Source organism: Olea europaea, chromosome 10, assembly GCF_002742605.1.
Source record: "Olea europaea var. sylvestris chromosome 10, O_europaea_v1, whole genome shotgun sequence".
In the NCBI taxonomy this organism is placed as follows: Eukaryota; Viridiplantae; Streptophyta; class Magnoliopsida; order Lamiales; family Oleaceae; genus Olea; species Olea europaea.
Window position 1 is genome coordinate 18754375 of NC_036246.1, and position 11843 is coordinate 18766217.

An 11843-nucleotide genomic window follows, 5' to 3' on the forward strand; every position below is an offset into this window, starting at 1 on the left:
ACCAAAAATTTTCTATCCACCAGTAATTTCACCAATGCTGTCAAATTTTTCTTTTTCCTTTAAGTCATGAAGGGGGATTTATCAAAAAAAAATTTCTCCGGTCGGCCCTAGCTGAACTCGAATCTTGGATTCGCCTCTGATCATACCTCCTAGTTCTTCTATGCTATTAACAGGAGATAGCTTGAATTCTGGGGGAGATGTAGAAAAGCAAAGGGACAATGAGATGCTTGTCTACTTGAGAAGACCAAAAGCAAGGCAGAAGGAGGACTTCACACCTAAAGTACCAAGAGACTTAGAACCGATGGTAGCTCCGGAATCCCATGACACCACAAAGGTATCAGAATCCTCAAATATTAACCTTCCCATTGCACTCAGAAAACAAACCCGAATCATGTACTCTTCATTCCATTTCAAAGTTCATGTCCTATAAGTTCTATCAACAAAATTCTACAGTTTTATCTCTTATCTTGACAACACCAAAATTCCTAAGAACATTCAGGAGGCCTTGGAAATTTCAAAGTGGAGAGAGGCAGCGATGGATGAAATGCAAATATTGGAAAAGAACAAAACTTGGGAGATAGTAGAGCTGCCTAAAGGAAAAAACCAGTTGGATGCAAATGGATTTTCAACCTAAAATATAAAGCTAATGGACAATAGAAAGGTATAAGGCTCGATTGGTTGCAAAGGGATACACACAGACATATGGCTTTGATTACATAGAGATATTTGCACCCATGGCAAAATTGAATACTATCTGAGTACTTTTGTCATTGGCAACAAACTTAGATTGGCCTCTTTAGCAAATAGATATTAAGAATACATTTTTCAATGGAGAATTGGAAGAAGAGGTTTACATGACACTACCTCTAGGTTTCTGCAAAGCAGGCTAACAGAATCAAACATGTAAACTCAAGAAGTCATTATATGGTCTTAAATAGTCACCTAGGCATGGTTTGACAAATTCGCAAGGGTACTAAAGAGGCAAGGATACTAGCAAGGACAGTCAGATCACGCTATGTTTCTCAAACAATTTGATGACGAGACGAAAACAATCTTAATTGTTTATGTTGATGATATAACATTGACAAGTGACAACATAATAGAAATGAATAGACTAAAGAAGAGTTTGGTAGCAGAATTCGAAGTAAAAGATTTGGGACAAAGAAAATATGTACTTCATCTCCTTACAGAGTCTGGAATGCTTGGACGTAAACCGAGTGATACACCTATCGATGTGGAAAAAAAGGTCAAGAATGTCGGCAAATCTGTAGATATTTTTTTTTTTATAAGTAATCAAGTAATTTTATTAATAGATAATACATGGGGGGTGTATTATCAATTTAAACAGGAAAGAAACAACATAAAGTTTGGTAACCCTTCTACATAATTTGTGGCTGCAGCCTTAAACCAAGTATACAAAGTCATATAGAACCATTCTCTAATTTGCTCTGTTGTTCTTGTTTGGTCTTAGAAACAACGGTTGTTCCTTTCTCTCCATACACACCATACAATGCATCCTGAAATAAGGTTCCATGCAAGCCTACTATCCTTATCTCGGAATTTTCTCCTCCATGCCCGCAACACATCCTCCATACGCCTCAGCATCACCCAATCCATATGTTGGGAAGCTAGAATACTGTTCCACAACCACCGAACACCTTCACAATGGAGGAACAAATGGTTATTCATTTCTCCGTCTCTCTTGCACATATAACACCATTCGGTAACGTAAAAACATTTTCTACGAAGATTATCGACCTTTAATGTCTGCCCCTTCACAACTGTTCCTAACAAGAAAGCCACCCGTGGGGGCAGTTTACATTGCCACACCATCTTCCAAGGAAATGAACTCTCTGTCAATCCCAATATAGATCTAAAGTAAGTGTAAACTGAGAAAATACCATCCCATGCTAGCTTCCATCTGCTCCTGTCATACTCACCCCACTTGAATAAGCACCTTGTGCAAGGAGGTCAAAAACAGTGCATAATCATCCAGTTCCCAATCCTGCAAAGCCCTCGAGAAGGCAATATTCCAACTATAATTACCATTATGCATGGCTAGGACATCCATCACCATAGCGGTAGGCTCCAAGGCAATGCGATGCAAAGAAGGAAAACGTGCCTTTAGCGGACGATCTCCACACCAACAATCATCCCAAAATCTGATACTATTGCCATTCCCAGTCACATAAGTCAATTTCTCTCGAAAGTTATTCCATCCTCGTCGGATATACTTCCACAAACTCACCCCATAAGATTCACGACCCTCGATCGAGCACCAACCCCCTCCATCACACCAAACTTCGCTCCTATGATTTGTCTCCAAAGACTCTTCCTCTCCACTCCAAATCGCCACAACCACTTGCCCAATAAAGCTTTATTAAATAGAACAAGGCTCCTCACTCCAAGGCCCCCCATCCTAACAGGAGAACAAACCACACCCCAATTAACCAAATGAAATTTCCTCTCTTCCCCTAGCCTTGCCCAAAGAAACTCCCTTTGAATTTTCTCTAATCTGTTTGCCACTGTACCAGGGATAGGAAACAGTGACAAGAAATAAGTCGGTAGATTGGACAGAGTAGATTTAATGAGAGTAAGGCGACCTCCCTTCGAAAGGTACATGCGCTTCCACCCCGCTAACCTCTTCTCCACCCTTTCAACAACTCCATTCCAGATATATTTACTTTTAAACCTTGCCCCTAAAGGAAGCCCAAGATATGACATAGGCAACTGCGCAACCCTACAACCCAATATATCGGCCAACTCATCCACGTTAGCAGCCTCTCCCACTGGAATGATCTCGGATTTCCTTAAATTAATCTTCAATCCCGACACCGCTTCAAAATATAGAAGTAACCGATGCAAGTTCCTGAACTGCTCATTATCTGCATCGCAGAGGATCAGTGTATCATCTGCAAATAGCAAATGAGAAACCTGTAAGTGTCCAACCGTAAAGCCCCTTAGCAATCCTTCTTCCACATCTCTTTCAAGCATTTTACTAATTGCCTCCATAACAATCACAAACAGCAACGGAGACGGGATCCCCTTGCCTCAAGCCTCTACTACTTCGAAAATGACCCTCCGGGTTGCCATTGACCAAAACGGAGAATAAAACAGTGGAGATACAAAATTGAATCCACTTGCACCACTTTTCCGTAAAGCCACATTGCTTGAGCATGTATAGAAGGAACTCCCAGTTCACGTGATCATAAGCTTTCTGAATATCAAGTTTACATAACATTCCTCGCATCCCCAGACGCAATCGAGAGTCGACGCATTCGTTCGCTATAAGCACAGAATCCAGAATCTGTCTTCCTTTCACAAAAGCATTCTGACTCTTAGTCACCACTTTCTCTAGCACCTCTTTCAATCTATTCGCCAGGATCTTCGCAATAATCTTGTACAACCCACTAACTAAGCTAATAGGGTGAAAATCCTTAATGTCGACTGCTCTCGGTTTCTTTGGAATTAGCACAATAAATGAGGCATTAGAACTTCTCAGGAACCTGCCGTACTCAAAAAAATAAGTGATAACATCTCTAATGTCCGGTCCCACCACCTCCCAACAAGCCTTATAAAATGCGAACGAGAAGTCATCCGGTCCTGTGCCTTATCTTCATTCATATTGAAAACCACATCCTTGATTTCATCTTCTGCAAATGGTCTCTCTAACCAGCTGGCATCCTCCTCCGTGATAGATGAAAAGTATAGTCCATCAACCTTTGGTCTCCAGTCAAACTCTTCCCGATAGAGATTTTGATAGAATCTCACCATCTAATTCCCAATATCTTACGCATCCTCATGAGTAATCCCATCTACCTCCAATATGGTGATAGAGTTATTGCGCCTGTTAGAATTAGCGACTTTATGGAAGAATTTGGTGCATTTGTCCCCCTCTTTCAATCATGTAACCCTAGATTTCTGGCGCCAGGCAATCTCCTCCATCTCCACCAGTCTCTCCAGCTCTCTCCTTAGTACTCCACGTCTCTCCCTATCCTCCCCATCCAATCATAAACCCTCCTCGCGCCTATCTAGTTCTTCAATTTCTAGGACACATTGATTTTTACGCCAATTAACATCACCCACCACCTCCCCATTCCACCTCTTGAGATCCCTCTTCAATGCTTTTAATTTTTGATCCAATACATAACTGGGAGACCCAACGAATTCATAAGATGTCCACCAATCCCTAACTCGATCCCCAAAGCCATCTACTTTAAGCCACATCTTCTCAAATCTAAAAGGCCTTCTTCCACTACATCCCATATCCCCCGATAACAAAATAGGGAAATGATTAGAATACATCCTCCCCAATCTCCCCTGAGTGACCTCTGGATATTTGGCCTCCCACTCCCCACTAATCAGGAAGCGATCTATTCGAGACAACACAGGTTGATCCCGATTAGATGACCATGTAAAGTCTCCTCCAATCAAAGGCATGCCAATCAACATATTTTCTCTTATAAAATCTGAGAACTCCATTGCCCCTGTTAGTCTCTCGCCGCTAGACCTCTCTATAGGAAATCGAACCACATTAAAATCACCCCCAATGCACGTTGGTATGTTCCACCAAGCCATCATCTCGGCCAACTCCTCCCACAATCCACTTCTACTCTCATCAACATCAGGACCGTAAACTCCTGAAAACATCCAACGGAATCCATCCCCTGTATTTCTGAACGAAAGAGATAAAGAGAATAGTCCTTCACTGACCTCCTCCATTTCAAGAACTCTAATGTCCCACATGACTAACACACCTCCAGAAGTCCCTGATGACCCCATATATTGATACCCGACATGTTGTCCCCCCATAAACTCCTAATGACGGCCCTTGAGATGAACTCCAACTTCGTTTCTTGTAAGCAAACAAGGTCTACCCTCCATCCCCTTAGCAAATTTCGTATACCTATCCTTTTCCCCGCTTCAGAGCCTCTTCACGTTCCAGCTGATTATTTTTGGGATCATCTAGACGCTCTGTCATCCCTCCCAAGCAATCATTTCTTAGACTCAACACCCTTGGCATCGTAATTTACTGACCACTCGAGCCGCTTAAGTTCACAATCTCTCTTTCTTCTTAATTTAGCCCCTCGTATATTCATCCTCCGTCCCCTACTGCCTTCCAATTCCTTAAATAATTGCAGAAGTCTACTTTCATATCCATCGCATGACACACCAACCATCTTACTGAAATCCTGAATTTTTTGAAGGACCCAATTCGAAGGTGGGGATTCATCGTCGATCGCATTTGCTTTCGTTGTTTCCTCTGCTAGGCGAAACTCCAAGGGATCACATGAATATCCCTCTACTTCCACCACTAGCTCGATATCCGTATCTGTGCCTCCTTGCTTAGCACCATCCATCCACAACACCACAACTTTGTCGGTCTCTATTTCCTTTTCTTTTAGGGGCTTAAAATGCCTTTTGTTATATGTGTTCCCTACCATGGCTCTCGAACCTGTAGCCTTGTTCTCTTTCAGTATTGTAGAGACAAATCCCTCTGTCAAAACATGTCCCATCTCTTGCTCAACTGGTAATGGTCCATTAGCCGACGATGTCATGTCCATCATTCCAAATGTCTCCTACTCCAAATTCACTATCTTCAACTTTCCTCCCTTAGATCAAGGTCTCGCCTCCTCATCTGCTTCAGAACCCGAGTTGTTATCCTCCATATCTTTAGTAAGGCCTGCTTTTGCTGATGGCTTCTTAGTTGCCAAAAGTTCTTCATCCACGGCCATCCCACACTTGTGACAAAGCATCTTGGGACCCGCTACAAATCTACATCCTACGAGTCGAAGTAGTTCATCCAACTCCCCTTTCAATGACACGAGCCCTTATTTCGGCGGTATTCACTAAATCATCAATTGAACCTTCTGCGTATGTTGCCTTGGACTTAGGCCTCATACAATTACCTTCATCTTCACTCACAGTAGCAACCTTCTCCAGTCTCCTTAGAACCCTTCGATCACTGATCTGCGGGACCTGTGTAGTCGCCGTTACTTCGGCATAGGTCATCCCTTGTCGATTTCGAGCATTCACCGTTCGACGTTTAGCCTTATCTCCAACAACAAATGAATCAACTACCACCTGAAACACCCCCGAGATCAATGCCCATCCTTCTCCATTCGTGCCTTCTGGCACCATCACAACTCCCTTCCGATGCCTACTCCCATACTGTGCTATCGTCAAGTACCTTCCATGACTGTTCGCACAACGTTGTGCCAAGAAATCTCTTGATGACTCATTGAACTTCGAGACGAAGTCCTCCAACCTACTAGTCACCCTCAACTTGTCTACCATCTTCACCATCCAAAGTGCGCCGAATCTTCCCATGCATATTGCATTAGATAACTTTGAACCCCACTTAATCATCCTAACGTCATTGTGATTGTTAACAGAAACTGCAAACTCCTTCGCCTCCACTCGAAAACGATAGTTGAATACCATGCAGTCTCCATCCATTAACTTTCTCCCCCGATTGTGTATAAACGACACATTTGACGATGGAATAGGCATCGTGGGTGGTCTGGGAGCATTCTGCAGAATTTTCACATTTTTCGATGGTGGCGGGTGGGGGACGCGTCGGCAGACGCACCATTCCGACGGCGCGTGCATCTCGCTGCCATGCATCTCTGATCGGAATCGCGTGCACAGCCCGTCGGTCAAACGCGTTTGCCTGGGAAAGGGCTGGAGCCGGCCGAACATGAGATAGGGCAGTGATACTTCCACCAGTTTCGCCGTCTCCCATGGCCCCCGTACCATCCCAGGTAGTCTCATCACCGGTCTGATTGACTGTTAGAGCGGCGATGCTAGGGTTACCACCTAGGGCCGCCGCCTGAGTGTGCGGATTTATTATTGGCGTGAGGCTGGTCTCCGGGGGTTTGCCAGGTGATGCGATTCCGTTGCCGGTGTCGTCCAGGGTCGGTGGTGACTGGGTGGTGGTTTGGTGGGTATGGGGTTGGGGTTGGGGGTGGGATTTGGATATTAGGGGAGGTTCCATTGACAAGGAAGGCTGGCAAATCTGTAGATATTGACAAATATCAAAGACTTGTGGGTAAACTAATATACTTGTCACATACTAGACCCAATATTGCATTTGCAGTTAGTGTGGCAAGCCAACATATGCATTCTCTGAAGGAAGCTCATCTAGAAGCAGTCTACAAGATACTCAGATATCTCAAGGATCCTCCGGGAAAGGATTATTCTTCAAGAAAAATGATAAAAAAGGAATAGAAATCCTCACAGATGCAGACTAGGTAGGTTCAATGGATGATAGAAGGTCAACTACTAGATATTGTACTTTTGTATGAGAAAATTTAGTAACTTGGAGAAGCAATAAGCAAAATGTAGTAGCTAGAAATAGTGCTGATCCCGAGTTTAGGGAGTAGCACAAGGGATATGTGAGGGACTGTGATTAAAGAAACTTTTGGAAGAGTTGCACGTTACAAAAAAGGTTCCAATTAAATTATATTGTGATAACAAAGCTGCCATCAACATTTTTCTTAATCCGGTTCAACATGATCGAATTAAACATGTAGATGTAGACAGACACTTTATTAAAGCGAAAGTAGATAAAGGAACTATTTGTATGACATATGTTCCTACACGGAAACAAACAGCAGACATCTTCACCAAAGGTCTATCTCGACAAAAATTTAATGATTTCATTCACAAGTTGGATAGATCAACATTTACAATCCAACTTGATGGGGAGTGTTGAAATCCTAGAGATATATGCTAATATCTTAGTCGCCTTGATTAACTATTGTATTTGGAGAAATTGTAATTATTGTAATTAGGCATGATTCTAGGAGATCAGGTAAGATTTGAGAATATTTTTTATTTCCTTATTTTAGCCCCTCTTAATACTATAAAAGAGGGCACCTGGCTGTAATGTTGTAGGAGGAATTTTTTCCTCTCTTCTCAAGTCTCTCAGCTTACAAGAGGACTGAATAGTTCAACTGGGAACCAGTCCGAAATTCAGTCAGGGTTCATATAAAAATCCAAATATTCTAAAATCACCTAAAACAAGTTTGGAACCAGTCAGTATCACTGAAAACAGGGTGACCAGGAACTGGTTTTACTAGTACATTTTCAATAAAGAAGAAAAAAAGGTTATCTAATTTTTGTTTATACCATCAGATCAACTGCAAATCGACCCTTGACCTTTACGCATTTTGGGTCAATATTCGGGGCTGGTTTTAAAATATTTATAGAAATCATTAATCACTTAGGAGTATCCTACATGCATGTTGCTACATATGGGATAGTCTCCGTCGCCCCCAACCCAACAAATTATAAACAGTAGCAGTAGTAGTAATATTTATCATGAGGTTGAAAACAATATTTATAAGGGGGGGAAAAACATCATCGGATATGGAATGAGAAGATTTCTATATAATACAATAGTTGTTTTTATGGAAAAATGTTTTACTTTTGTTAAGAATAGACAATTTTAAAATTCCAGAACCATAGACACCAAGAAATATATATTACCTTGAATAGCAATGCACGATGACGAGCCAATCCAATTGTCAAAGATCCAAGAGGTAAAACAATGGTCTCAAGATTTTCCTTCAATTTATAACTGAGATTTCTCCATGATATCAGCATGTCGTCGGGATCACTAACTGGGCCCCCCATGTAGTCAGAAACTAAAGTTGCAAGCTTCTTCACCATATTGCTAACAAAGTTTACAGAATCTGGACTTAATTCGACAGCCATCTCTATCGCTTTCTGTCCAAGGTTTGACAACTTGATGTCAGCTTCTTTATTGACAAGAATGGCTTCCCAACTAACATTCTCTGAAACTGGAATTCCTTGCAAATCAACAAGGGAAGGCATTTTTGAAGATGTGGACATGGAAATGCCATATAGGTCATAGAAACCATCCAGAATCTTGTCATCATAGCTAAGAGCACTGTAATTCTGTTAAGCATCAACAAATCTACTATATGAGATATGTTAAGAAGAAAAATAAAGAGGATACACACGTATCAAAGTGTAGAATTTCAGAAATTAATATAACCTCATTTTCTATCGAAATATCAAATATGATTCACAATTGACTCTTTATTGACTACAGATAAAATAAAAAATAACTAATTGATAACAACTAAGAAAAAACCCCTAAAATACCTCCTAAAAGATCAATCCATTAACAACTAACTTCCCTAGAAACTAGTAATTTTTATTTGAATTAATTTGATAAACTTTTCCAACATTGCCCCCTATAGAAACAGAGATAAATATTGAAGAGAATTGTCTATTCTTGCAACTCTATGAGCCCAAATATACAGTACAAACGAGGAACAAAAAAAGGAAAATTCTAACAACGAAAATATAAACTTTCTTAATCTAAATAAGGTACAAATACAATTATACAATAATATATAATCTTTCCATATATCTCAGGAATTCTACACTCCCCCTCAAATTGAATCGTAAATGTTGATCACATCCAACTTGAATATGAAATCCTCGAAGATTTGTCGAGATAGTCCTTTGGTGAAAATATTTGCAATTTGTTCTTTAGTAGACACATAGGTCATGCATATAATTCTGTCTTCAACTTTTTCTTTGATGAGAGATAGATTAGTTTGCCCACTAGTTGCTGATATCTATCCTTTTCGACTAACACTCCTGTATCTTTTACCCTTTTCCAGCATCCATTGGTGTGCCACTTGATTTGCATCCAAGCATCCCTGTTTCACTAAGAAGATTAAGAATATATTTACGTTGTGAAACACTAATCCCCTTCTTTGATCTGGCTACTTCCATTCCCAAGAAATATCTCATTTGTCGGAGGTCTTTAACCTCAAACTCTGGTGCTAGGCTCTTCTTAAGTCTCTCCAGTTCCACTATATTATCTCCAATAAGTATTATGTCATCAACATATACAATTAAGATTATCTTCATCCCAGCTTCAGATAGTTGATAAAACATAGTATGGTCTGACTACTTAATTACATTCCAGCACCACCAGAACATGAGACTCAACAAAATTTTTATCAACTGAATGTAGACATAACCAAGTTCTATTGTAACTTTGTACAATGTCCTACTAATTTCGTATCATATCAGTAAAATCGAAGTACGCTAAGCTAAGCAAATGAAAAATAACATTGACAAACATGAGATACGAAGCCTTACCCAATACCGGTATGCCACAACTTCAGCAGGAGTATCCTCAAGAGTACAAGAGCCTAAACTGATCTGTTTTACTGCTTCAATTTGAACCGCCTCAGGATCCTCCCTTGCACTCAACTCCAAAGCCAACTGTATCTGATACTCCTCTTCCCCATCAGGATCCCTTGAGTTGCTCGATTCCGAGTCAAGCTTTACTGCATCCAGATCAGAATCAAAAAGTTCCATTCTCTCACTTCTTTCCACATTGGAAGAGGATGGAGGACTAGGACTATGCCTATTTGTGACAGAATTCAACCATCCTGATATAGCTGAAAAGGGTTTGTTTTGCTCAGACCTGAAGTGTGAAAGCTTTTCATTTGGGGAACCACCACTCAACTTACTGCCCATTGATGAAGGAATAGACCCCTCTGAATCTTCAGACTGATTGGATCCCATGTGAAGTTTCTTCAAGAAGTTTTTCATATTTTTTCAATAAGTTAAAATAGTCAATGCTAAAGAATGAAAAATCTGGCCATAAATCTTTCCATTGTCTCACTCCAAGCAGTAACCGCAATCATAAATGACAGTTCACAACAAAAAGTAGTTCAGAATCTAGCTCACCCAGTAAAATCCTCAAGTCAACATTCGAGAACTCCAAAGAAAGCCCATAAAAAAACCCAGAAGAAGAAAAATCCAATCTTCTCATGGATGAAGAAAAAACCAATCTTTAATACAACCCAACAAACAAGATTGCTAGTTCATTGATTTAGCAATTAAAGAATTAACATAAATACATTAAGAATTATCTACAGCTAGACAAAGATTGATCTTCTTGCAAGGATATTCATTATTCAACAAATCAATAAAAGAGACACAGAGAGAGAGGGTCAAATCAATGAGTGCATACATTGGATTGTGTGAAGAGAGAAAATTGGTTTGTGTGTGTATGGAATAGATGGAAATATAAATTTAAAAGAAGAGAAAAAAATAGAGAGGGCAAGTTTGGAAAAAGTAGAAAGCAGCAACAGCGGCAGCAGAGATCAAGTGGTAGTAGGACCTCACAAAAGACGACCCACTCGATACTCCATGAGCCTCCAAGGACCCAATTTTAGAGGTCCAAGGGAAACATATGCACGCAGTACTGGGAAAGAAAATTAACAAGTTGCATGTGCGTCTCTCACAGTGATTATTGACGGGCTGTTTCCCGCACTAAGTTGGTAGTATTCCAAACTACGATGTACTATCTTATCTGGCTGATTTTGTCATTGGCAGAAGATTTATTTAATAGGTTTTATTGGATCGTGTTAGAAAAAAAAAATAAATAAATAAAATAGCATTTTTATAATGTTAGAGAGGTTACATACGTTATTCTAAAGCTATTGTTATAATATACTTTTGACTTATCGATTCATTACACTTGACTCTATTTGTTAAAAAGATGTGACACATCAAAATATTAAAAATATTTTGGGAAGATAGTCAATTTAGAGCAATTTATCTCAACTTGATACACGAGCAATGATCTTACTGCTCTTTATAGAGTTATTTAAGTGAAAATAGAATGATATGGCATGAGCTAATTCAAAGAGAAGATTCATTTCTTGGAGTTGTCAAGCTTTCAAAACACGGATGGAACGACATCGATTTTATAGGAGTGGATTGTTATTTTTAAATTTTAGATAATTCATCAAGATCCTACTTTATAAATCTATAATTAC

At 40.1% G+C, this 11843-nt stretch overlaps 1 protein-coding gene across 6 annotated transcripts in view; it reads right to left on the reverse strand.

Moving 5' to 3' along the window:
* LOC111401427 (probable serine/threonine-protein kinase SIS8) overlaps nucleotides 1-11340 on the reverse strand; it is a 29046-nt gene extending 17706 nt beyond the window's left edge. For 4 of the 6 annotated variants that reach the window (XR_002704009.1, XR_002704010.1, XM_023029159.1 and 1 more), the window contains exons 1-2: nucleotides 10150-11340; nucleotides 8494-8925 (exon numbers count right to left, since the gene is read on the reverse strand). Coding sequence is in view for 4 of the 6 variants with exons in the window: in XM_023029159.1 (XP_022884927.1) it covers nucleotides 8494-8925; nucleotides 10150-10608 (891 nt within the window). In the remaining 2 variants the exon portion in view is untranslated. The remainder of the gene's footprint in view (nucleotides 1-8493; nucleotides 8926-10149) is intronic. The other 2 variants (XM_023029158.1, XM_023029160.1) reach the window with 1 other exon arrangement.
* Nucleotides 11341-11843: the final 503 nt, after the last annotated feature.